This window comes from Macaca fascicularis, chromosome 14 (genome assembly GCF_037993035.2).
Source record: "Macaca fascicularis isolate 582-1 chromosome 14, T2T-MFA8v1.1".
Taxonomy (NCBI): Eukaryota; Metazoa; Chordata; class Mammalia; order Primates; family Cercopithecidae; genus Macaca; species Macaca fascicularis.
The window spans coordinates 15,577,661-15,604,684 of NC_088388.1; the positions used below are offsets into that span (position 1 = coordinate 15,577,661).

Sequence of the window (27,024 nt, forward strand, 5' to 3'; positions counted from 1 at the left end):
CGCCTGCTGCCATGGTCATCATCTATGACTGCTACCGTTTTCACTTCAGACTCCTGGTGGGAGCCCTTCAGGGAAACAATGTGACTGGAAGGACGTGGATCTTTTCCACCTCCTTCGCATTTAACCCCTCAGTGCTGGGTCCCAAAGCCCATGAGTTGCTGAACGGCAGCTTGAGCCTGACCATCCACTTAGGAATAATACCTATCTTTAGGGATTTCCTGTTGGCGCTGTGCCCAGCCCCGTAACCAGGCAACAGTCTGATGAGGAAGCTGTGGGAGGAGCTGCAGGGATGCAGGGGGTCTGGATTTGGGACTTCCATCCAAAGTGCCAGAGAAGGGGCTTGGCATCGCACAGGGCTGGAGAACATGACCACTGCCCACCTATCTGCCTTCAAACTTCCGGATCTAACTGCCATTTACCAAGCCCACCTGGCAGCCAAAGCCCTGTGGGTCGCCCATCCGAACTTGATGTCCTGCTGTCCGAGAGAGGGACCGTTCCTGGGAGGCACGTATGCCAATGCGTGGGAAGCCAGGCCTTCTCACGTGAGCGGCCAAGAAGCCTTTCCCAGTCCCTGTCCATTCCAGCTTTCTGTGAGCCTTGGACTAGCAGAGAGGCAGTGTAGCCTAATGAAAGGAAGATCAAATTTAGAACCGAAGTGATTTGGACTCAAATCTCAATATGGGATTTCTCTGGGGCCTTGTCACTTACCTTTCCTGAGCTTCAGCTCTCTCCTGTGTAGATTGAGTATATAATAATATATACATTGTGGGTCGTTATGAAAATAAGAGATCATGCATACAAATGCTGGCTGGTGATTAGTGCATATTATGGGTTACAGCTTTATCCAGGTGGTTTGACGCTGCCGCTAATAATGGTGATGACATCAAAACAGCCAAGGGCCTTAGAAATCTGCTGGTCCAACACGAAGCAGGGAGATCACAGAAAAAGAGTGGCAGAGCTGGAAGAGAACGCAATTGTCCTGACATCCAGCCACTACATGCCAATGCTAACATGCAACAAAGACCATATGAGACTCACAGTAGGAAAGAGTTAACCACCAAGTTAGAAAACTGGTAAATCTGCAATGTAGAATATGCAATCCAGCACCGACACCCATTCTTCATGGGCTGCTCACGGACAAGGACCGGAAGGGAAGTTTAGGTGGTCTTCTCCTCATAGTAAGAGAGGTAATGCTGGAACAAGCTCAAAGAGATGAGATAGAGTTCAGAGGACAAAGGCCTCAACCAGCAACACCAAGAGAAAAGCACTGGGTTTTCAGCTAGAGGAAGAGCTGAGCCTGAGTGCTTGGCCTAATCATCAGCCTTCTCTGTGTTCGAGGTCTCTTTTCCTCTCTGGTCATTAGGTACTTTAATCAAAAAGACCTTGGGCTGGGCACGGTGGCTCACACCTGTAATCCCAGCACTTTGGGAGGCAGGTGGATCACCTCGAGTCAGGAGTTCAAGACCAGCCTGGCTGACATGGTGAAACTCTGTCTCTACTAAAAATAGAAAAATTAGCCAGGCATAATGATGTGTGTCTATAGTCCCAGCTACTCAGGAGACTGAGGCACAAGAATCGCTTGAACCTGGGAGGCAGAGTTGCAGTGAGCCGAGATGGCACCACTGCACTCCAGCTTGGGTGACAGAGTGAAACTCCATCTAAAAAAAAAAAAAAAAAAAAAAAAAAAAAAACTCTGAATTTTATAACCATGGAAGGTGAGCGCAGATCAGTAATTTTTACTGTCTGTTCCTTGGAGCCTCAGAGTTCTACAGGGAGACTTAGGTGCCCCAGCTGATGGAACAGTTCTTCAGGCAGGGAGAGGCTTGGGGATGGGGCTCTGGACCCCATAGCTGCCTATACCAACCAGAGATGCTCTATTTTCTCTGCCTAATATATTAGTATGAAGCATAAGATTTTACTTGGAAAAGAAGATTTTTCTTAAAAAGTAGCAACTAATGGAGTAGACGGTCAGCAAAATTTTCTCAGTAAAGAGCCAGATAGTAAGTATTTTAGGATTTTCAAACCATGCAGTCTCTGTCACAACTACTCAACTCTGCCGTTGTAGTGCAAATGCAGCCATAGAAAATCCCCAAACAAATCAATCTGATTGTGTTCAATAAAACTTTATCTATAAACACTAAAATAGGAGTTTCGTGTATTTTCCATGTATCATAAAGTATTCTTCTTTTTTTTCAACTATTTAAAAATGTAAAAGTCATTATTAATTCACACATCACACAAAAAATAGGTGGCAGACTAGCTTTGGCCAACAGGCAATAGTTTGCCAACCTGTGGCCTAGAAAATCTCCAGCAGAAGGAAGGGAGGTGGTGACAGCTGCCTCTTCATAGCATTCATAAGACATCTTAGTAAAGATACCAGGGGTCTAGGTCCAACAGAGGGAACTGGCTCTGACAGCGAAGGTCAATTGTTAAATTTTCAGGAATTGTGCAAGTCATTTGTTAAACCACTGGTAGCTTCAACCTGGCCATAGTGGGAGTATTTACACCAGGGAAATCAGCAAACACCAAAAATCCTGGCTTCAGAAGAGAGCCAGTTGTTCAACATTAAGCACATATTGCAAATAGCCATGCAAAGTTTTAGTAATAAAGTCAAAGTAGAGCAAAAATCCTTTTAATATTAAAAGAAGGCTGTCTCAGTCCATTGGTGCTGCTATAACAAAGTAGCACAGACTGGGTAACTTATGAATAACAGAAATATATTTCCTACAGTTCAGGAGGCTGAGAAGTCCAAGATCAAGGCACCAGCATGCAGTGGCTGGTAAGGGCCTTCTTGCTGCCTCACATGGCTGAAGATAGAAGGGCAAAAGGGCCTAAGTTAGTAGTTACCTCCAGCCATTTTTTTTTTTTTTTTTTTTTTTTTTTAGAGATAGAATCTTGCTCTGTTGCCCAGGCTGGAGTGCAGTGGTGCGATCATGGCTCACTGCAGCCTCGACCTCCCAGGTTCAGGCAATCAATCCTCCTACCTCAGCCTCCTGAGTAGCTGGGACTACAGGCATATGCCACCATGCCTGGCTAAATTTTTTTGTATTTTTTGCAAACATGGGGTTTCACTATGGTGCCCAGACTAGCCTAAAACTCCTGGTCTCAAGCGATCCTCCTGCCTCAGCCTCCCAAAGTGCTGGGATTACAGATGTGAGCCACCACATCCAGCCTCCTCCAGCCCTTTTTTCAAAGAACTAATTCATTCATGAGGGTGACTTAATCACCTCCGAAATGCCCCACCTCATAGTACCACCACAATGATAATTAAGTTTCAACATGAATTTTAGAGGGGACACAAACATCAAACCATGGCAAAGATCTTCAAACTAGGCTCAGCTTCTTTAAGATGGCTTTTAGGTAATTTCATTGGTGCTTATGTAGGATGAGTTCTTAAAGGCTGTAAGAAAAATAATAGCTAACACCTTTTTCATGTTTTTTATATTGAGTAACATGCTAAGCACTTTTATGTATTAATGCATTTAATTTTCAAGATAACCCTATTGTGTAGGTCCCCTTTTTACAGATGAGAAAATTAAGATGTAGAGCAAGATCTACAAAGTCGCATCATTGATTCAGATAGAGTGAGGAATGTCACCAGGAATCTTGGCTCAGGACTCTAGAACCAGTTCTGCTCCCAACCAAGTCATTTGCTCAAACTTCATCCTCTAGTTCTTATGAACTTTCATAGCGCAGTTCAACACACGCGCACACACACACACACACATCTTTGATTGGTGCAAAAGTAATTGTGTTTTGTTGTTCTTGTTGTTGTTGTTTGAGACAAAGTCTTGCTCTGTCGCGCAGGCTGGAGTGCAATGGTGCAATCTCAGCTCACTGCAACCTCCACCTCCTGAGTTCAAGTGATTCTTCTGCCTCAGCCTCCCAAGTTACTGGGACTTCAGGCACGCACCACCATGCCTGGTGAATTTTTAGTCAGACGGCGTTTTACCATGTTGGCCAGGCTGGTCTCAAACTTCTGACCTCAAGCAATCCACCCATCTCAGCCTGGGATTGCAGGCATAAGCCACCACACTTGGCCTCAAAGCATGCATTTTTATGTCACAAGTATTTACTAAGCACTTGTGTTTTCATGCACTTTATATACTAAACACAAGTATTTTCATGCACTTGGAGCAATGAGGGATACAGAAATGTACAAAATGTGTGCTTGCCTCAAGATGTTTACATTGTAGTTGAAAAAATAATAAATAAGCAAAAATATTGGTATTGGTATTGGTAAAAATGGCACGTGCAGGAGTGGGAAAGTGATCCAGCTAATTCAAAGCATGGGATGGCCAAAGGAAAAGAACAGTAGAAGGAAAGGTTGGAAAGGTGGGTAGGAGCTCTATTATAAAGAACTTCAAAGGTCTTCTTAAAGAGTTCCAGGTTTCTGGAAAAGATGACCACCTCTTTTCCTAATCACAAAATCAAAGCCAATCCCACCTTTTCCAAAGATGTCAAAAGATCAAGCCGTTGGATCTAAAGTCACTAGAGGGATTCCTGAAGGCACTCTGCCTATCTTCCTTTTTCTACTCTTTCTTTTTCAGCTTTGTTCAGGTATAATTAACAAATAAAATTGTATGTATTCATGGGGCACAATGTGATGATTTGATACGCATCTACATTGTGTAATGGTTACCAAAATCAAACTAATTAACACATCCATCACCACCCATAGTCACCATTTATCAAATTTCAAGTAAACAATACTGTATTATTAACTACAGTCACTATAGTGGACGTTAGATCCCCAGAATTGGTGGTTGCCATGGGATGGGGGATGGAGGATGAAGGAGATGGGGAAATATTGGTGCAAACTCCTTTTTCTGCTATTTAAGCTGTTCCCAAAAAGAATGATGACAGGGTTTTGATAGTCACATAATCCAAGAGTGTCTCAGCCATGAAGAGTTTAGAATACACTGAAAAGACACTTCTTAGTTTATATCTGCTTTCTTTTTACTTCTTACTGTGAATTTAATATTTTTATTATATATATATATATATATTTTTTTTTTTTTTTTGAGATGGAGTTTTGCTCTGTCACCCAGGCTGGAGTGCAGTGACACGATCTCAGCTCACTGCACCCTCCGCCTCCTGGGTTCAAGCAATTCTTCTGTCTCAGCCTCCCAAGTAGCTGGGACCACAGGCATGTGCCACCATGCCCAGCTAATTTCTTTCTTTTTTTTTTGGAGAGATGGGCCAGGCTGGTCTCGAACTCTTGACCTCGGCCTGCTAAAGGGTTAGGATTACAGCTGTGAGCCACCATGCCCGGCCTAATTGATATATTGAAATAATTGTTCATATTCATGAGATACAGTGTGATATTTCGGTACACGTATACAATATGTAACGATCAAATCAGGGTAATTCACAAATCCTTATCTGCTTTTAGTCAAAACACATTTTTTTATCAGCCACACTTCTTTGTGTCTTCAGGCAGGACTGAGTTTTCTATCCTAGGTACCAATCCTATCTGGCACTAAGAAGGATGCTAAGTAATTTGTATGGATGGATTGTAAAAAATTGGATAGGTTTCTATTCATAAGACCAGCCTATCTGTGAATCAGTCTTAGGCAAGGCCTAATGTTTCAGATTGCCATTATCTTGACTTTCACTTCCCTACCCTGGTCCATATAGATTAACACAAACTTGGAACATGAGAAAACAGAACACAAACTTGGAACATGAGAAAACAGAACTCTTTTCATAAAGTGTGCAGAGATAAGATGCCTCCCTCCAAGGCACCAACAAGCATAGATATGGGAGAACTGTCCAGTGATGTAGAGGAAAGGCTCCTAATGTGAGACAGAGTCTCGCTCAGTCACCAGGCTGGGGTGCAGTGGTGAGATCTTGGCTCGCACAACCTCCACCTTCTGGGTTCAAGTGATTCTCTTGGCTCAGCCTCCTGAGTAGCTGGGATATTACAGGTGCCCACCACCACGCCTGGCTAATTTTTTTTTTCTATCATTAGTAGAGATGGGGTTTCACCATGTTGGCCAGGCTGGTCTTGAACTCCTGACCTTGTGATCTGCTTGCCTCAGCCTCCCAAAGTGCTGGGATTACCAGTGTGAGCCACTGCGCCCAGCTACTCCTAATCAATTTCTTTACTGTTATCTTCCATCCCTCTCTCAGGTGCTCCATTATGCCTGAAAGGTTAACTTCGCCACCAAAGCCCAAGAAGAGGTTTTCTTCACCAAAGATGGGGAAGTGCTGACAACGTTTGATGTTAAAAACATCTATGTTCTCCCAGACCTGTCAGGAAGGACAGCTATTGTTGGACACTTTGACTTCAGAGCACCTTCTGGAAAAGATATTCTGTTCGATGACAGCGCAATTGTCTGGGCAGAAGGACTCTTAAAGATTAGAGCTGACAGCACCCTAAGAACCAAGACCACACAGCACCTCTCACATTTCAAGCTCCAGGAGTATTTGTCATATTGAACTCACTTAGGATACTGGGTCAAAAAGGGGTGGATTATTGACTTACACAACTCTGAGGCTGTTCAGAAAATAAAACCTTCCAAACTCCCTGTCTCCCAAAATTAGGGACCTCGCTAAAGGCAAAGATAACTGATGAGCCAATGGGAAAGTAAATTACATACAGTTGCCAATTCAGGTTTATCCTGAGATGGTCAACTCCAGACACCTGGAGATGTTACTGCTTTAGCCTTGCAGACTTATGTCAAGAAATAGGCAATCGATGCTGAGCTTTTTTAAGCAGTGGAAAATAACCCATGGAACCCCATTAGTCATTTTCCAGACCCCTAAGTATCTAAGATCACCAGAGGGAGAAATTTTTTTTTTTTTAATTTTTTTTTAAGATGGAGATTCGCTCTTGTTGCCCAGGCTGGAGTGCAATGGCACGATCTCGGCTCACTGCAACCTCTGCCTTCCAGGTTCAAGTGATTCTCCTGCCTCAGCCTCCAGAGTAGCTGGGATTACAGGCACCCATGACCACGCCCAGCTAATTTTTTGTATTTTTAGTAGAGATGGGGTTTCACCATGTTGGCCAGGCCGGTCTCAAACTCCTGACTTCAGACGATCCACCCACCTCAGCCTCCCAAAGTGCTGGAGTTACAGGTGTCAGCCACCACGTCTGGCCAGGAAATTCTAATTTAAGTGCAGTTACATCTCAACTATCATCACGCCTCCTGCAGTTTCCTCTAACTCGTGTAGGCAGGGTTAAACACTCCCTTCACTGAGCAGCTATAGCATTTTTCACCTACCTCTATGAAAAGAGTAAGAAAATGACTGTAACTGGTATAATATGTTCTATCTCTTTTCTCTGTGATTTCAAACTTGTTCCCACTGGTCTCACCTTAGTCAGGCATATGGTTTTTTATTCCCACGACTATCACACCTCAATGTCCAAATCATCCCACCCTGAGAGGAGGGAACAAAGTTGCTGAAGAACAAGGCAGCCGAAATTAGCATCATCGCCCCGCAGGCAAGGGGCTGACCCCGCCTGTTGAGATCTTCACTCAGTACTGTTTCAGGTATCTCACAGCCCAGGTACTTACCTTCTCACTCGCTTCTCCTTCCCCAGACCACAGAATCCCTGTATCAGACCTTTCTAAGGAAACTCATTCTGCAAGCACCATCTGAATCTCAGTTGCTCCCAACTTGGAGTGATTTTGCCTCTCACCGGACAATGGCAATGTATGGAGACAATTTTGGTTGTCACAACTTGAGGGAGTGAGTGCTGCTGGCATCCGGTGGGCAGAGGCCAAGGTTGCTGCTAAATGCCCAAAGATGCACAGGACAGTTCTCCATAACAAAGAATTATCCAGCCCCAGTGTCAGTAGTGCTGAGGTTTAGACACCCTGGACTCAAGGAACCCTTGAGTGGTGCTGAGGCTTAGCTAGTGTCTGTAGTCTTTGTTTCTGATTCACTGTGGATGGCCCAGTTCTGTTGGGGCTGGGCGAAAATTAGTCCCTTAAATATAAACAAACGGATTTGACGAGCCCAGGGTGAAAGACAAACTCTTCAGTTAACACTCCAGAATATGATCCCAGCTCACTAGCATTTGTTGTGCACTCACAATTCTGGTCACTGTGATGTGGACTTCACTTGCCTCGTCTTATTTAATCCCCACACCATCTTCAAAGTACATATTATTACGACCAGGCACGGTGGCTCATGTCTGTGATCCCAGCACTTTGGGAGGCCAAGACAGGTGGATCATTTGAGGTCAGGAGTTTGAGAGCAGCCTGGCCAACATGGTGAAACCCTGTCTCTACTAAAAATACAAAAATTGGCCCAGCGGTAGTGGCATGCACCTGTAATCCCAGCTACTCGGGAGGCTGAGGCAGGAGAATCACTTGAACCCGGGAGGCGGAGGTTGCAGTGAGCCAAGATCATGCCACTGCACTCCAGCCTTGGTGACAGAGTGAGGTCCTGTCTCAAAAAAAAAAAAAAAAAAAATACATATTAATACTACAACTTGAGTATCCCTTATCCGAATTGCTTGGGACCAGAAGTGTTTTGGATTTCAGATTTTTTTCAGATTTTGAAATATTTGCATATGCATAAGGAGATATCTTAGGGATAGGATCAAGGCTAAATACAAAATTCATTTATGTTTCATATACCCCTTATGCACATAGTCTGAAGGTAATTTTTTACAATATTTTTAACTATGTTGTGCATGAAACAAAGTTTTTGTATGTCAGGTCAGGTGTGGAATTTTCCACTGGAGGCATCATGTTGACACTCAAAAAGTTTTGGATTTTGGAGCATTCCAGATTTCAGATTTTCAAATTAGGGGTGCCCCATCTACATCTCCATTTTATTGAAGAGGCACCTGAAGCTTAGAGAGGTTAAGCCCAAGACACCCAAACCAGCAAGGGCAGAACCAGAATTCCAGCCAGCAAGATGTCTTGTTTTCCCACCACACTCAAAATCCCGAAGAGCTTATTCTTACCCATCACTGTTTCCCTAACACTGTACAGTACCTGATCTATGGAACACATTTTTAATTATCTGAGTAAGAAATGAAGGAAGAGGAAAATGAAAGAAGAAAAGGAAAAAGTGATAAAGAGGGATTTAATAAGGGAAGGAGTAAGAGAAAGGAAGAGAGAGAGGGTCCCAGTAAGTGAAAACGATGAGGCTTATTCCTCCACAACCTGAGCGCACAGATGTTGCTCAATTCCCCCTGCAGTCTCCCCAGCACTCTCTCCCCTCCACTCTCTCCCCTCTTGTGTGTAGGTCCCTTCCTCTGTCTGCAGCAAAAAATGTCCTGAGGAAACCAAGAAGTCAACCTATTTGAGAAGTCAAAATGCTGCTACAAAATCCTTCCCTGCCCCAGAGGAGAAATCGCAATGTCACCAGGTAAGGAGGGAGGCTGGTTCTTGGTCAGAGTGTGGCCAGCCAACAGCCAGAGTAGGCTTCAGATGAAAGCTGTATACACATCAAGGAAATTCCTTCAATGGAAAAGTCCAGGGAAGTGAGGATCAAAAAGAAGATATCAATGTGACCTTCCCAGATGCTGCATTAAAGCCATTTGAGGCTATTACATTCATTCTTTCTTTTATCAACCATGAGTTTGTTCAAATCCGTACTTAGTTTAACATTTGGCATATGGTAGGCATTTCATAAATGTTTAAAAAGAATTATCCTAATGACATAATCCTTATTTTACTAAGGTGTCATTCCTTCAACGGATATCAACTGGCACCAACCATATACAACCACTGTGCTAGGTGCAAGGGTACCAACAACAAATAAGGCATGGCCCTGGACCCACAGACCTCAGGATATATTAAAAGAGAATGATACTGTACCCCTACACCTAGCACAGCTCATCTCTCAATAAAGAAACTAGACTATAAAGTGAAGTCAATACTGTAATAAATAAATATTCAAGCATTGAGCCATGAAAGTATGTTGGAACAATTAATTCTAACAAAGAATAGGCAGGGAGACTTTTCTATGCAGGGGGTGGCATATGACACAGGCCTTAAACAACAAGCAAGGTTTCAAAGGCAATGAAGCGTAATAAGGATATTCCAAGCCAAGGAGGAAGTTGTTATAGTAAAGGCATGAAAACAATAAGGAGCTGAGAGTGGTTTCAGCATCGATTGTGATGCAAGATACAGGAAGCAGGTGGTCAGATCACAGAGGACCTTACCTGCTGGACTCAGGAGCATGGGCTGTATTCTATAGAAAATAGGGAGGAGCCTCTGAATTATTTCAGTATAAAGGCAATGTGTATTTCAGTGTGTGTCTGGGGGAAATGAATAGACAAATAGACAAAGGAGGGAGATTGGAGCAGGAAGACCAGGTTCAGAATCCAGGTACTTGTTGAAGCCACAGCTTTGGACGAAGTCTCTTCAAAACTCTCCCTGGGAAAGTAGAGACTTTGGGAATACCTTTTGCCCTTTTGAAGAGAAAATTTCCACTGAATGAAGCTGAGAAGGAACCACCAGGTGCTGAAGAGAGGATGACAGAAATGAGAAATCCTTGAACTTGGAGACTAAGAAGACATGGAATCAAGGTATCTAGGACCCTACAAATACATCCAAATCAAGGAGAGATCAAATAAGAATAAATGACTATTCCAGGGCTCAGGCCACAAAATATATCCTTAAAATCACTATGGAATAAAAAACTGTTAAGTTTTATCAATGTTGTTATTTAGAGAAGGGTAGAACGATTAAAAAAGAGAATCTGTGTACATACTAAGCACTCCATAAATATTCCTTAAACTAAATCAGCTGATGCAAGAATAAATCTGTAAATTAATTCGCTGTGGCTATGAATTACAACATTACCACAATGGTTGGTCAATTTAAAGGAATCCTAGATAGGAGCTGGAGCTTCCACAGGTGGTTGTCTCAGTGTTATTTCATGATAGTCTGATGCACGATAAGCAGCTGCTATCAGGATTTCTGCCATCTGTGTCTTTGGCCCTAAATCCGAGGACATCAAGCAATCTGGAAGGCCCATCAAATTGAGACTGAAATATACCAAGCCTGCTGGAAAAGCCATCACAAGTCGTAGAACTGCTTGACCATGGAAAAATTTCCAAAAGTTTCCCCACTCTGTTGACTGACCCAGTTTCTCTTTCTCCTTTTAGATAGCGTTGCATGTCATTAGTGTTGCGTGTCAGAAGTGCTCTGACAACCAGTGGCCCAATGTGCAGAAGAGAAAGTGCATCCCCAAAACCCTTGACTTCTTGTTCTATCACGAGCCCCTTGACACGGCGTTGGCTGTATGCACAGCCCTGCTCTTCCTCCTTGCCCTGGCCATCTTAGGCATCTTCATCTGACACCACCACACTCCTATCATCTGAGCCAACAACTGCCAGCTCAGCTACCTCCTGCTGTCCTCCTTGGCCCTCAGCTTCCTCTGCCCCTTCAAGTTCATTGGCCACCCAGACCCCATCACCTGTGCTGTGCACCAGGCAGCCTTTGGGGTCACCTTCACGGTCTGCATGTCCACTGTGCTGGCCAAGACCATCGTGGTGGTGGCAGCCTTCCATGCCACCCAGCCAGACACCCAGCTTGGGAGGTAGGCGGGGCCAGTCCTCCCCAGCACCATCCTCACTGCCTGTTCCCTGACCCAGGCAGCTTTGTGTACACTCTGGGTGACCAGATGGCCCCCACAGACTTGAAACTCTAAAGAACCTGGGCCCACAGTGACTGTAAAGTGTGATAAAGGCTCCTTGGAACTGTTCTATGCCATGCTGGGCTACTTGAGTTTGCTAGATCTGGTCAGCTTGCTGGTGACCTTCCCCACCTGCCAGCTGCCTGACACCTTCAGTGAAGCAAAGCATATCACTCTCAGCACGTTGTCTGCTCCTGTGTCGGGGTGTCCCTCATACCTGCCCACATGCATGCCTACAGCAAAGACACCACGGCCGTGGAGGTCTTTTTCATCTTGGCATCAGGAGGAGGACTCATGTCCTCCCTCTTCCTTCCCAAATGCTACATCATCCTTCTCCATCCTGAAAAGAACACAAAAGACTAAATGTTTGGCTGGCATTATCTCAAGTGGGAAAAACTGAAGTGAACCATGAAGGGTGTGGCTTTCTCAGGGATGCCTCCCTGAACTCCCCACCAGGAGGGCGAACCTTCTTCTGAGCCCCATCACACAGGTCTGAACTCCTCCCTGTCCCTGAGCTGCTTCTATTTTATATTTCATTCTATCAAGGGGAGGGGAGACATGTTTGCAAATAATATTGTCCTTGATAGAAGCATCTGGTCTAATTCATTCTATGGCCTCTCAGCACCCAGCCAGCACCTCATACAGTGAGGAGACAGAATACGTGATTGGTAAATGAATGAATTAACTTATGCAAAATTAGCATTGGAAGAGGTCTTTGAGAGGAGACAGGTAGAGTCGTTGAGTGGAGCCAGACAGACCTGGTTCATGTCCTCCTGCTGTCATAGCTGTATAAACCTGGACATGTTACCTTACCTCTCCAAGCCTCAGTTTGCTCCAAAGTAAAATGAGACTAAGACTTTATCTTCGGGTTGTTGAGATGATAAAACAAGAAACTGTATGAAACGTCTCAGCATATGATAAACACTCAAAAGGTAGATATTTAAAGTCACCCAGCAAGACTCCATCTCAAAAAAAAAAAAAAAAAAAAACAAGTGCTCAGCTGGATTTGGCCAGCAGAACTTTCTCAGCCAATATCGTAGGGGATGTTGATCCTGCAAGATGGAATGAACTTGTGTCCTTAAAGCTGAACAGAGCCACCCACCAGCCTGGAATACTCACTGTGGATACTTGCCAGAAAAAGAAAATCTTCATTCTTTAAGCTACACTATAGTTAAGTCTCTCTTGTTATAGAGACTTAGCATTTTACTTTACCTAATATATAGTCCATAACTCCAGACTATTCAGACCAGAGCCCCCTTCCATAGTCCTCACCCCTGTCCTTTTATTTTTTTTTAATTTCCATTTTTATTTTAGATTCAGGGGGTACATGTGCAGATTTGTCACAAGGATATATTGTGGGATGCTGAGGTTTGGATTCTGTTCATTCTGTCACCTAGATAGGAACATAGTACCCAATAGGCAGTTTTTCAGCCATTGCCCCCTCCCTCTCTCCCTCCTTTTGTGCACCTGTAGTCCCAGCTACTCAGGAGGCCAAGGTGACATAATCTCTCTTATTCCCCAATATCTCTTATTCCCATCTTTATGTTCATGTGTACCCAAGATTTAGCTCGTACTTACAAGTGAGAAAATAAAATATTTGATTTTCAGTTTCTGCATTAATTTGCTTAGGATAATGGCCTCCCACTACATCCATGTTGCTGCATATAATACAATTTCATTCTTTTTTATGGCTGCATAGTATTCCATGGTGTATATGTATTGCGTTTTCTTTATCCAATCTACCATTGATGGACACCTAGGTTGATTCCATCTCTTTGTTACTGTGAATAGTGTCATGATGAACATATAAGTGCATGTGTCATTTTGATAGAACGATTATTTTACTTTGGGTATATACCTAGTAATGGGATTGCTGGTTTGAATAGTAGTTCTATTTTTCATTCTTTGAGAAATCTTCAAACTGCTTTCCACATGGCTGAACTAATTTACACTCCCACCAACAATGCACAAGCATTCCCTTTTCTCTGCAACCTCCCCAACATCTGTTATTTTTTAACTTTTTGATAATAGCCATTCTAACTGGCGTGAGATGGTATCTCATTATGTTTTCATTTGCACTTCTCTGATGATTAATGATGATGAGAATTTTTTCATGTTTGTTTACAGCTTGGATATCTTCTTTTGATAAGTGTCTGTTCATGTCCTCTGCCCACTTTTTAATGGGATTAATTTTTTTTTCTTGTTGATTTAAGTCCCTTATAGATTCTGGATATTAAACCTTTGTCAGATGTATAGTTTGTAGATATTTTCTTTTATTTGTTAGTTTACCTGTTTGTCTTGTCAACAGTTTATTTTACTGTGCAGAAGCTATTTAATTAAGTCCTACTTGTCAATTTTTGTTTTTCATTGCAATTGCTTTTGAGAACTTAGTAATAAATTCTTTCCCAAGACCAATGTCCGGAAGGGTATTTCCTAGGTCTTCTTCCAGGATTTTTTTAATATTTTGAGGTCTTACATTTAAGTCTTTAATCCATCTTAATTTTTGAATATGGCAATAAGTAGAGGTTCAGTTTCAATCTTCTGCATATGGCCAGCCAGTTTTCCCAGCACCGTTTATTGAGTAGGGAATCTTTTCTCCATTGCTTACTTTTGTCAACTTTTTCAAAGATCAGTTGGTAGCAATGCGCAGCTTTATTTCTGGGTTCTCTATTCTGTCCCATTGGTCTATGTGTCAGTTTTTGTTCTAGTACCATGCTGTTCTGGTTACTGTAGCCTTATAGTATAGTTTTAAGTTAGATAATATGCCTCCAGATTTATTTTTTTGTTTTCGTTGTTGTTGTTGTTGTTTTTGCTTAGGATTGCTTTGGCAGTTTGGGCTCCTTTTTTGCTTTCATATGAATTTTATAATAGTTTTTTCTAATTCTGTGAAAAATGACATTGATAGTTTAATAGGAATAGCATTGAATCTGTGGATTGCTTTGGGCAGTATGACCATTTTAATGACATTGATTCTTCCAATCTGTGAGCATGGAATGTTTTTTCATTTGTTTGTGTCATCTCTGATATTTTTAGCATTGTTTTGTTGTTCCCCTTAGAAATATCTTTCACTTCCTTGGTTAGTTGTATTCCTAGGTATTGTATTTTTTGTGGCTGTTATAAATGGAACTGCATTCTTGATGTGGACTCAGCTTAAATATTATTGACCAACCTGTTTTTAAATATCCAAGGCAAGGAAACTGGGTTCCCACCTGCCTCCTCACTGTGCCTTCCAAAACTTGAGAGAAAAGACTCGACCCAGAGCTCCCTTCACTTCCTTGTTCCTAAGACTGTAGATAAGAGGATTGAGCATGGGCGTGACGATAGAGTAGAAGACAGATACCACCTTGTTGAAGTTGATGGAGGAAGTCACCTTGGTCCGGACATACATAAAGAAAAGAGTGCCATAGAAGAGGCTCACCACAGTCAGGTGAGCTGCACAGGTAGAGAAGGCCTTCCAGCGCTCAGCAACTGAGCGGATGTGCAGCAGTGTCCAGACAATGTTGCCGTAGGACACAGCAATGACCGTAGAGGAGGCCAGTAGCACAGCCAGAGACACCAGGAAATCCACAGTCTCCTTCCAAGTGACATCTGAGCACGACAAGGCTAGCAAGGGTGAGGCATCACAGAAGAAGTGGTCGATGACATTTGGGCCACAAAATGTTAGCTGAGACATGAGGTAGATTGGCAAGATGGGTGTGAGGAAGCCTACCAGCCAACAAGCAGCTGCCAGACGGATGCAGGTGCCGCAGGACACCAAAGCCCCATAGTGGAGAGGCATGCAAATGGCCACATAACGATCATAGGCCATAGCAGCCAGTAGGAAACACTCAGTTGCCCCAAGGAAGGTGAAGATGAAGAGCTGGGACAGGCAGCCAGCATAAGAAATATTCTTGCCACCATCCACCCCAATAAAAACAGCCAGCATCTTGGGCACTGTAACAGAAGTGTACCAGACTTCAAGGCAAGACAAGTGTGTCAGGAAGAAATACATGGGTCTCCATAGTCGGTGGTCCAAGCTCACCACTAAAATGATGGCCAAATTCTCTACCAAGGTGAACAGGTACATGGTGAGGAAGAGTATGAAGAAGAGGAGGTGTGTTTCATGAATGCCAGCAAAGCCCATCATGACAAATTCAGTTACCTGGGTCCAGTTTTTGGTATATGGCTGCATCTGTGGCAGTGAGAGCTCAGCAAACTCATAGCCTCATAGACAATGAAAGCTCAAAGAGAACCTGTGAGGTTGGAGGATGTTGTACTAAAATGCCTTTCACTTCAGAAGAAAAACATGATGTAAAGACCCTGTTCTTACCCTCAAAGAATTTACAGTACATGAGGGACATGAGAAAACAAATAATATCAGTACAAAATGAAATGCACTGGCTAAGAATAAGACAGGGTACTATAGGCAGAAATAGCGGGGAAGCTCAACCAGTCTTGAGAAATCTTCCTGGAGAGAAGACTGTCTAAAGCTGAACCTGAAAAGGAAGTATAAGTTAGTGAGACAAAAGGTAGAGATAGAGAGAAGACATAGCAAGTATAAAATTCCAGACACCAGACAGGAGACTGTGCATTTGGGAAACTTCAAGTAGAGACAGTTTACCATAGAATTCAACAGCTTGATTTCCCAAGCAAGCATACCTGGCTTCAAATAAAAGAGAACCTCACAGAGTTGTTGTGAAAATGTAAGTTAAATAATTCCTGTAAAGCACCTAGCATCATGTTTGAGTCAATAAATGTCAAGGGGGAAATCCACATGTTGACTTCTCCTGGAATAAGAGAGAGAGAAAAAATGACTGTTTCTGAGCCCGAGGAGTAGGCTGGGGCACCATGAAGGGCCAGCAACCAAATTAAGGGAAAGGAAAAAGCTGAGCTTCAGTCTAAAGGCCACAGGGAGCCTTTAAGAATTATAAGCAGAGAAGCAATGCTATTCTTTTTACCCCTTAGAAGGGGCAGGTTTGGAGGGGAACAAGGTAAGAGGCAGAAGCTGGGCACGGTGGCTCACGCATGTAATCCCAGCACTTTGGGAGTCCAAGGCAGGCGGATCACCTGAGGTTGGGTGTTCAAGATCAGCCTGGCCAACATGGTGAAACCCTGTCTCTACTAAAAGTACAAAAGTTAGCCCAGTGTAGTGGTGGGCACCTGTAATCCCAGCTACTCGAGAGGCTGAGGCAGGAGAATCACCTGAATCGGGGGGCAGAGGTTGCAGTGAGCTGAGATCATGCCACTGCACTCTAGCCTGGGTGACAGAACGAGACTCCATGTCAAAAAAAAAAAAAAAAAAAAGGAGGAGGCAGGAAGGAAGGCTGGGTTAGGAGGTTGTTGCAAGTATAGCATGGAGTGAGGGTGACTTTAACTGCGGAAATGCCAGTAGGAGAGTGAACATGACTGTTAAAAGACAGAATCAACATAATTGGGTTTGGATCCATACTGGGTTTGAATTTAAGCTTCAATATCAACTTGAAATATATGATTCGTGAATCCCATTCACTCATGGTCATATATTTCAAGTTGATATTGGAGCTAAATAATCCCATTTTTTAAAAAACAGATAATACAAAAGAGTTCCCAAGAGATTACTTCCTTTCTCATTTTAGAATTAAATGAGAAAATATAATATCTCCATTTTTGTGCCAGTTTTAAAATACAGCCCCAAATTCTTGAACACTCTTCCCATCCAAAAGGAGGGTCTTTGGCCATTCCCATTGAATCTGGGTTCTGTGATGGCTTAACAGAATAAGGTGGAAGTGATGCTGTGCCAGTTTCCAGGCCCAGGGCTTGGAAACCATCAGTTTCCTCTTCTTGCTTCTTGAAACCCAGTCACAGTAGTGTGAGGAAGCCTATGTAGCCTGTGGAGGTGCCTAAGTGAAGAGGAACTAAGTCCCTCAGCCCTCAGCCCTAGCCAAGCTTCCACTGACAGCCAGCACCAGCGTACCAGCCAGGTGAATAAGCTGTCTGAGAAACAGACCGTTCAGCCCCCATTGAGCTGGCCAAGCTGACACCAGCCTTCCCTGCTGAGCCCTCCCCAAATTAAAAATCTATGAGCTAAATAACTGATTGTTGTTTAAACCACTAAGTTTTAGGCTGCTTTGTTATGCGGTGACATAAATAAAGCAATTCTGTCCTAGTTGTATAACTTGGGCAAATTATTTACTGTTTCTGACCCTTTGGAGAAAAAAAATGTTTTGCTACAGTCACAGATTCCTGAACTGGAATTTGAATCCAGGCTTGCCAAGGTCTAAAGCCCTTGTTCTTTCCCCTATAAATAATTAGCAAGTTCCTTCTGGCTTCAGAATTCCTGGCAATGAAAGCATGTAGAGATACAAAATCAGAAATAAACAAGTTCAGAGTTTTCAGATTTCTGCGTGCGTCTTCACCATGCCTAACATCCCCACAGTGGGAAGTCTATAAACATTGGCTTCCTCTCACATAATTGCATTGCAGCCCCAGACACTTCATGCTTCTGTTGGCTCAAGGAAATTTCAGGACGCAATTCCCTCCCATTTATCTCCTTTGCAACCTCGCTTACAATGTAGCAGCCTCCAAACAATGATCACCTTTCCCAATGGAAACACTGCACACAGATGCTCTAGAAGTTTGACTTGACTTACTGTGTTAGACAGTTTCATCGTCAAACTCTCTGAAAAATTCATTATTTTTCATAGTCATGGAGAGAATGAGATTTAGAGTCAAACAGCTCTGGGATCAAGCCCTGCGTCTACAATTTACTAGCTCGGTTGTGTCATCTATAAATTCTTACTATTATTTCTAAATCTTACCTGTCCTTTCAGCTGTGACTCAAGTTTGATAGTCCTGTCTTCACTAGGAAGCCTTTTTCCTTACCTCATTCCTCCAAACTCGTATGCAGGTCAAGCAAACAAATGCACAGGGCACCTGTTCTGACCTAGGAACCACGGTGGAGGGTACAGATGCCCCCAGCCTCTATCCCAGGGCCTGCTACAGAGCAGGTACCCCCAGCATCCATCCTGAGGCCTGGTGCACAGCAGGTGCCCCCAGCATCACCCTGGGGCCTGGTACAGACCAGGTTTCTCCAGCATCACCATGGAGGCTGGTACAGAGCAGATTCTCCCACCAGCTGCCCCAGGGCCTGGTACAAAGCAAGTGCCCCAAGCATCTATCTCAGGGCCTGGTACAGAGCAGGTGGCCCCAGCATCCACCCTGGGGCCTGGCACAGAGCAGGTGCCCCAGCACCCACCCTGGGACCTTGTACAGATGCCCCCGAACATCCACCCTGGGGTCTGGTACAGAGCAGGTGCCCCAGCATCAACCCTGGGGCCTAGTACAGAGCAGGTGCTCCAGCATCCACCCTGGGGCCTGATACAGATGCCCTCCCAGCACCCACCCTGGGACCTTGTACAGATGCCCCCCCAACATCCACTCTGGGGCCTGATACAGAGGCCTCCCCCCGCAATATCCACCCTGGGGCCTGATACAGATGCCCCCGCAACATCCACCCTGGGGTCTGGTACAGAGCAGGTGCCCAGCATCCACCCTGGGGCCTGATACAGATGCCCCCCCTAACATCCACCATGGAGCCTGGTACAGAGCAGGTATTACTTTTTAATACTTTCAGATCTCTGATCCATGGCTTAGAGAGAGGGTGCCAGAACCTGTGGGCTTTGTATCAGGCCCAGATTAGCTACATTGAAAGGGTCTGCTCTTGTTTCTCAAAAACTGAAGGAGGAGTAAAGAAGTAGGATACAAGAGAAAAGGAGAGAGGGAGAGCCAAGGGCTAACTTTTTATCCCCTTGCATCCAGGCAGTGATGCATTTTACCTGTGGACTGAGACTTTTTAAGGACAGGAGTGTCTTCCCCACTCTCTCTTTCCCCATCATAGAGCCAAGAGCTGGCAGGATCCTAGATCCCTGAGGAAAACCACTCACTTCTTCCTGGAGCAGGGGTTACCCAACATTTTCTGTAACGGATCAGATTCAAATAGTTTCAGCTTTAGGAGCCACAGGCAGTTTCTGCCACACATTCTTCTCTGTGGGTTTTTTTGTTTGTTTTTGCAACTCTTTAAAATGTAAAACCCTTTCTTAGCTCATGGGCCATACACAAACAGGCTACAAGCTGGATTTGGACCATGGGCTGTAATTTGCCAATCCCTGCCCTTGACTCACACAGGACTGTCACACGAGCGAAAAACACCACCACCTTACTGTGTTAAGCAGTAGTTACCCTACTTTATGGACACACATACCGCCTATGCCACCACCAAGCAGCCAAACTGTCCCCAAATTATCTGTTGTCTCTTGTTCTGCAGAGAAATGGGGGATGGGGGACAACTGATATCCGGGGTTTGGTTGGACACGCATGAGCAATTGCACCTGCACTGAAGCCCAGTGAGTCCTTATTGCTCCCCCTAGCCTAATGCTAATTAACAAACTGCAAGGGAACCTTTTCTTGAATTCCAAATCAGAAACCCAAAATCTAAACTGAATGATTCTAGAAAAATGCTTGAATCTCCATCAGCTCTTCCTCTACTGCCTGACACTCAATTGCATTCTTTGAGAGACTCAAGAAATGAACTCAAGTTGTCAAATAGATTGGATTGATACATGGAGAACAACATTCAAAGAGTTTAAATGAATAAAATAATTTTTAAATGTCTCATTACTTCTTTTGCTAGTGTATATTAATGCACATTCATTCATTAAAAAGATTAAGAGAATACTCGCTTCAGCAGCATATATACTAAAACTGGAATGATACAGAGAAGATTGGCATGGTCCCTGCATGAGAATGACACACAAATTTGTGAAGCATTCCATATTTTTTTCTTTTTGATACAGAGTCTCGCTCTGTTGCCCAGGCTGGAGTGAAGTGGCGCAATCTTGGCTCACTGCAACCTCCGCCTCCCAAGTTCCAGTGATTCTCCTCCCTCAGCCTCCCGAGTAGCTTGGATTTCAGGCACATGCCACCGCATCCAGCTAATTTTTGTATTTTTAATAGAGACAGGATTTTACCATATTGGCCTGGCTGGTCTCAAACTCCTGACCTCAAATGATCCACTCACCTCGACCTCCCACAGTGCGGGGATTACAGGCATGAGCCACCATGCCCAGCCACATTCCATATTTTTAACAAACCTGCACATGTACCCCCTGAATATAAAAGTTGAAAAAAAAAATAAAAAGATTGAGAGAGAGAATCTCACAGCTATCTAACTCCTGGAAATTTCTGAACCTATTAATTTTTTAACTCAGTGAAGTGGTTTATCCACAGTTCTATGCCTGCCAGTTCCTCATTCAAGCATTCTTCAAGGAGACCCTGAGTGCCAGGCATGGTACTAGGCATCAGGCCTCTAACCCAAAATGAGTTGCAAGTCCTGCCTTTTAAGAACCGTGTCTTTTAGGAAAGATAGAGAAGTACTCAAGGGTTAGGACAGAGATGTGATGAGCTAATTGCAATGTGTCTGGTAGAACAAAGTAGGGCGCAGTGAAGTTGGCATAGAAGGAAGACAGGACAGGTAAGATCAAGAAACAATTTCCCAATTAAATCGCACTGAGGGTGGGGGACGGTGGAAAGAAGGCAATCCTTAACTGACAAAACCAAGTGCAGTGGAGGGAGGGGGAGGCACCCCAGCAAGCCAGGGGAGAGGCAGGTGGAAGTAGCTAATATGCCCAGAGGAATCGTTAGAAGAGGTTGTGAGGTCCACGGAAAGAGTCAGGAGAGCATAGTGGTTAAGGCTACATTCAGGCATTAGACCACCTGATGCCTTCAAATCTCAGCTCTACCACCTTCTAACTGTAATCAGATGAAAGCAACCTAGATGGGAGGCAATGCCTAACCCAACAATGAATTTCTGATGGAATCATTTAAGACATCAGAGACAAGTCCAATGAGAAACTATTTCTGAACAAGAGTTTCAGAGCATCCAAATTCTACTCCTCTTCCCCCCCGCCCCAACACTTCTTCGGGTCATGTGTTGGTAGAAAGATGAGCTTCTCTCCAAAAAAAGGAGAAAGGAGTCTGGGCGCGGTGGCTCAGGCCTGTAATCCCAACACTTTGGGAGGCGGGCAGATCATAAGGTCAAGAAATCGAGACCATCCTGGCCAACACGGTGAAACCCCGTCTCTACTAAAAATACAAAAATTAGCTGGGCGTGGTGGTGGGCGCCTGTAGGACATGCCCTACAGTAGCTGGGCAGGGCGCCCCAGCTACTCAGGGGGCTGAAGCAGGAGAATCGCTTGAACCCGGAAGGCGGAGGTTGCAGTGAGCCGAGATCGTGCCACTGCACTCCAGCCTGGTGACAGAGCAAGACTCCGTCTCAAGAAAAAAAAAAAAGAAAGAAAGAAAAGGTCATTTATGGAACCCCTCCCATGGGCTAGATTCTGATGAGCTGATACTATCTCGCTTCATCCCCACAATACTGTACTATGATCCTATGAACTCTTCTTGATATAGAGGTGTTATTTGTCTTAGTTTTCATGCAATTGAAATAACTGAAGGCTCAGAGAGACCTTAAGTAACTTGCACAAGATCAAAGAACTACATGGCACAGAGAAGAGCCAAACCCCAGAGCTTCTGACAAAAAAAGCCTGTGCTTTCCCTCCACACCGTGCCATTTTCCTCTGCCATTTCATTTCACCCAATGACGACGTGCCTGCAACCCTGGCTCCCTGCCCTGACTCGGAGGTTAATTTCCCTGCAGCTCAGAGCCCCGCCAAGGCTGGAGGAATATCCCACAGGCTCCAGTGAGCTGCAAAGCACAGTCACACTCCCAGGGCTATTAACAGCATCCGCTTCCTCTCCAGGGTTCAGGGAACTTTATCCGCCAAGTGCCATGCAGGGAAAAAGCGGTCAACCGGAGAGGAGAGGGTCACACGGGGCAATCACTAAATAAGGAGAAAGGCCGCACAGGAACTTGGCCCAATTTGATGTCCTCAAAAGATAGTGCTCCCTGGCTAAGATTTTCCCTAACAAATATGGAAAAACAGTTTGAAGCCCACGCACAAAAATTAAAACTTGGTTCCTGCCGCTATTTGCTTGTGCAGCTACATGACAAGCCTGGTGAGAGAGGCTGGATTTCTCCCTCTCTCAGTTCTCTCCACCTGGCATCTAGGGGACTGGTCCCAAAAAGTGAAAGGAACTGGAAAAGAAACTTACTAAGATCCAGGAAATGATTTCAAAAAAACAGCCAACAAACCAAGGTGAGCAGGCACAGCGGGTAGGTGTCATGAGACAGACAGCGGGGCTAGGAGATGCCCAGGATGAAGCCCAGAGACCTGCTGTCTGATTCCTCTTGGGTCCAGCTCATCGCATGCCTGCTTCCCCACTACCACTGCAACGTGACAGCAGCAGCACATCTCATTTTCCAACATGCAGACAGCCCCCTGTAGTAACAGCACCGTCTCTGAAATCAGTAGAGCTGCATTTGACCCTACCTCCGTCAGACCGTAGCTGTGAGCTTGTGACTTTGTGAGTTTGATCTTGCTGAGCCTCAGTGTCTTCATCTTCAAATGGGGAGGATAACATGTACATTGCTGGGCTGGACCAAAGATGGAAGGAGACGGCATTAAGGGAAAGTAGGGCCTTTGCTCCTTTTGCTCCCTCTACCATCTCTGTGTGGCTTCCTCCTGCACTTCCTTCAATTCCCTGCACAAGGCCACCTTCACAGAGAGGCCCTTTCTGACCACCTATCTGAAAACGCAATTCCTTTCACTCTCTGATTCTCTTCTCAGTTTGATTTTTTGCGTCACAGCCTCATTGCCATCTGGGTAGATATTTGTTTATCTGTAACATCATGCACACACACACACATACACACACGTTCATGCAAAAGGAAGCTCCTTGAAGATAGTGCCTTTGTTTGTTTGTTCATCACTGCATTGCCAATGCCAAAAGAGTCACTGGCATGTAGTCTACACGCAATAAATATATAGTGATGTAATAAAAGGATGGTCGCATGCTCGTGGCATCCTGCTGACCCAGCGTACTTAGTTTCCTTTCCATTTCTAGCTACCTGTTTTCAAGGAAATTGAAAGAAAAGGAAGTTCACCAATACTTACAGAAAAGTCAATCAATTTGGGTGTTGTCCATGCGATTACTGCCAATGGACTATAAGACTAACAATGCCTGAAGGAATGACGTCTTGTATATCTGGAGCAGCCTGCTCTCATGGCCTTGGGTGGGAGGCAAACTGAATTGATTTCTACATATAATTTCTTTTTCTTAGCTACAGAATTTAATTTTAAATTTCCCGGAAAGTTGTACTCTATCAGCTGTTTTCAAACTCTGTTCCACCAAGTCCTAGATTTGCTTAGTTGCCAGGTAGCTGGGAAGATGAAGGGACCTAGCATGTGAGGCTCTCAAAAGCCCTGCTTCAACCAGCTAGTAAGTGGCAGAGTCCAGATGAGAATCCAGCCCAGTGTGACTCCAGAGCCCACCATCTTTCCATCATACCACCTCCCCAGGGAGGCTGATATTCCTAAAATAAAATCTGATCAATTAACTGGGTACTTCTGTCATTATTCCAGGGGCTTCAATACTGAGCACATACAATCTGTTCCTCAAAGCTACTGATATATAGTCTCCCTATGATGGGAACAAATGGGAAATAGAGGTATACGAAAATAAGTGGGAGGCTTCTCCAGCCATATATATGACAGAGATCCCAGACCCAAACCAAGCCAGAGAGTCCACCATGGCAGACAGGAACCAAGGTGAGAATCAAGCTTTCTGAGCTTCTAGCTCCTAATCTCCAGGCAGGAATAACACCTATTCTTGTTGTCTGTCAGAACATGCTGTGAATTGATGGGATAGTGGATGTGCGGGTTCTTTGAAACTTGAAAGTTACACTCTGGTAAAACCTGTTTACTCTTTTGCTTCTATTGCTTATGGACTATGTGATGACCACAGAATTTCAATAAAGGGACAGCATGGGAATGGCCATCTGGTAGGACTCTGGGAATCGTCATGAAGCTGCCCTGGAATAACAAAAGCAAATTAATTTTCTTTAGATTGTAGGTTTATTTGAGGTGGCTTGAGGAGGCAAACAGAGATGAAGGAGAACTAAAACCCCACAAAGTCTCTTGGCACCCCTACTCTATATGAGCTTAAGCAAATCAGTTGAATTCTGTGTGCCTCCATTTTCTCACTTGAAAACTGAGTTGATATTTAAAACCACAATGACTCTGTAAAAGAGCTTTTGGGCTGGGCACGGTGGCTCACACCTGTAATCCCAGCACTTTGCGAGACCGAGGTGGGTGGATCACTTGAGGTCAGGAGTTCAAGACCAGCCTGGCCAACATGGTGAAACCCCGTCTCTACTGAAAATACAAAAACTAGCCAGGCATGATGGCACACACATGGTAATCCCAGCTACTCAGGAGGCTGAGGCAGAATTGCTTGAACCTAGGAGGTGGAGGTTGCAGTGAGCTGATACCACACCACTGCACTCCAGCCTGGGTGACAGAAGGAGACTCTGACTCAAAAAATAAAAATAAATAAAATAATTTAAAAACTAAATTTAAAAAAAATTTTAAAAAGAGGTTTTGATCAAAAAAATAAAATGAGATTACAAACTGGGAAAACTCTAAAGAAAAGATCGGGCTATACAGAAGTCAGGAATCATACCTCTAGATTTGGTATCCATTTGATTGATAACATTCCTCTTCCATTCACCACACCTAGGGTGCTCTTTGGATATGGGCCTCTAGAGGAGCCACGTACCTGCCTCCCACTGCTTCTCTAGTTTCCTAGTGTCTTCTCTGGCTGAAGCACCAAGGCCAAGCATACCCAGAACCTTGGAACTGGTGGCCAGGACAGGTTATTGAATCCCACTGAGGAACAGAGACCCCAAATTCAAGGATCACAGCTTCTCTGAACCAAAGGGAGAGGGCACAGATCTGCCACTGGCTGAACTGGAAAGAGAAGAAACAAGAATTGTCGCTGGCTATAAAATGCCTCATACTCCACATATGTGCCTATAACTCCCCTGGGGGTGACCCATGGGACCAGTTCTCCATGGAGGTTTAAAGCTCTCAGACAACAAAGAAAAGAAAATAATAAATTATGAAAAACTTTATCCCAGAGGGTATGCAGAAGCTACGTGGGAGTCCCAAATCTGTAGATTAGGATGACGGATGCCTCAGAGTGGAGGATGAGGGGCCAACCAGGGAAGATTCCGTGACACCTAGACTCTTTGCCAAGGTCTCTGGCTCCAAACTATTCTAGAATATGGTGACATGAAATCTGTAGAGTTCAGATTTATCATGGATGCAGTGAGGCCTTCCTCACTAGAGTGGGTCAGATATCACCATCCACCTACCTGCCCCCTATCCCCACTCTTAGAAAATAATCTTTAATGATAACACCAGACATCACTGAGTAACCACTCTGGGCCAGGCTCTGTGCAATACAGATGTGAAGTACCAGCTTCAACCCTTAAGGAGCTTACAATTCCATAGAGGCTGTGACTTAGGGTCACTTTTATCCTGAATGTTACTGTGCCAAATTGCCTTCCTTTCAAAGAGTTACTGTGGGGCATTTGATGATTGTTTGCAGGCTGGGCAATTGTTTTCCCCAAAAGGGAAATACGGGGTTATTTCAATATAAAGCAAAAAGAACATCAGGGATGGTGAGTATCCACTATGTTTGATCACAGAAGGCAGCCGGACCAAAGCTGGCAAAGCCCAAAGGCAATATAGATGACTTGTTCTTTAACACATCCTCAATGCATAGGATCATTTTCTTTGATCCTATGTCCAATCTTAATGTTTCAGGTACAAATATCTTGTCTTCCTAACTAAACAATAAAGATCTTTTACGACAGGGCTATGTCTTATATTTTCTGCATTCCCAAAGAGCCTAGTGCGGTACTGCTCAGTGTAAAACATCATAGACTTACGATAAAAGAAAAAGTTTAGCTGAATTAAATTTAAAGGAGTTTAGTTGAGCAATGAACAATTCGTGAATTGGGCAACCCCCAGAATCACAGCAGATTCACAGAGACTCTGGGGTGCCTCGTGATCAGAACAAATGTGTAGACAAAAAAGGTAAAGTGACATACAGAAATCGGAAGTGAGGTACAGAAACAGTGAGATTGGTTACAGCTCAGCGTTTGCCTTATTTGAACGCAGTAATATTCAGCAGTCTATGAGTGGTTGAAGTATGGCCGCTAAGATTAGCCAACACTCAGCTATTGTTACAGGTGCACACTAGTAAGCTGTGTTTTCAATTTTATGTATAATGACGATGAGGTCTACAAAATTGTATATAATTCTCATTCCACCATAATCTATTACACTAGGTTACAGCTCATCCACGAGGACTCTGCTGTAGAAGTACCAGAGTCCTTCTCAGGCCATATTTAGTTTGCTTTAACACTTGGACTTGAATCCTACATAAGCCCCTTCATAGACTTGCTACCTCTCTAAAATTAGGAAAATAAAA

The 27,024-nt window shown here is 44.1% G+C and overlaps 2 protein-coding genes and 1 non-coding gene across 3 annotated transcripts in view; 1 reads left to right on the forward strand and 2 right to left on the reverse strand.

Moving 5' to 3' along the window:
• Window positions 1–23,241, reverse strand: part of OR9Q1 (olfactory receptor family 9 subfamily Q member 1) — a 126,163-nt gene extending 102,922 nt beyond the window's left edge. Inside the window, exons 1-2 of the mRNA XM_005577803.3 lie at window positions 23,016–23,241; window positions 2,729–2,807 (exon numbers count right to left, since the gene is read on the reverse strand). Of these exons, the coding sequence (XP_005577860.3) occupies window positions 2,729–2,807; window positions 23,016–23,147 (211 nt within the window). The 5' untranslated portion in view covers window positions 23,148–23,241. The remainder of the gene's footprint in view (window positions 1–2,728; window positions 2,808–23,015) is intronic.
• Window positions 14,683–15,781, reverse strand: OR6Q1 (olfactory receptor family 6 subfamily Q member 1). Its single transcript, XM_005577801.4, has one exon. The coding sequence runs from the start codon at window positions 15,779–15,781 to the stop codon at window positions 14,828–14,830; it is 954 nt and encodes a 317-aa protein (XP_005577858.3). The 3' UTR covers window positions 14,683–14,827.
• On the forward strand, window positions 20,299–20,405 carry LOC123568872 (U6 spliceosomal RNA). The gene has a single exon (XR_006692432.1). It is a non-coding gene; the product is annotated as a U6 spliceosomal RNA (small nuclear RNA).
• Window positions 23,242–27,024: the final 3,783 nt, after the last annotated feature.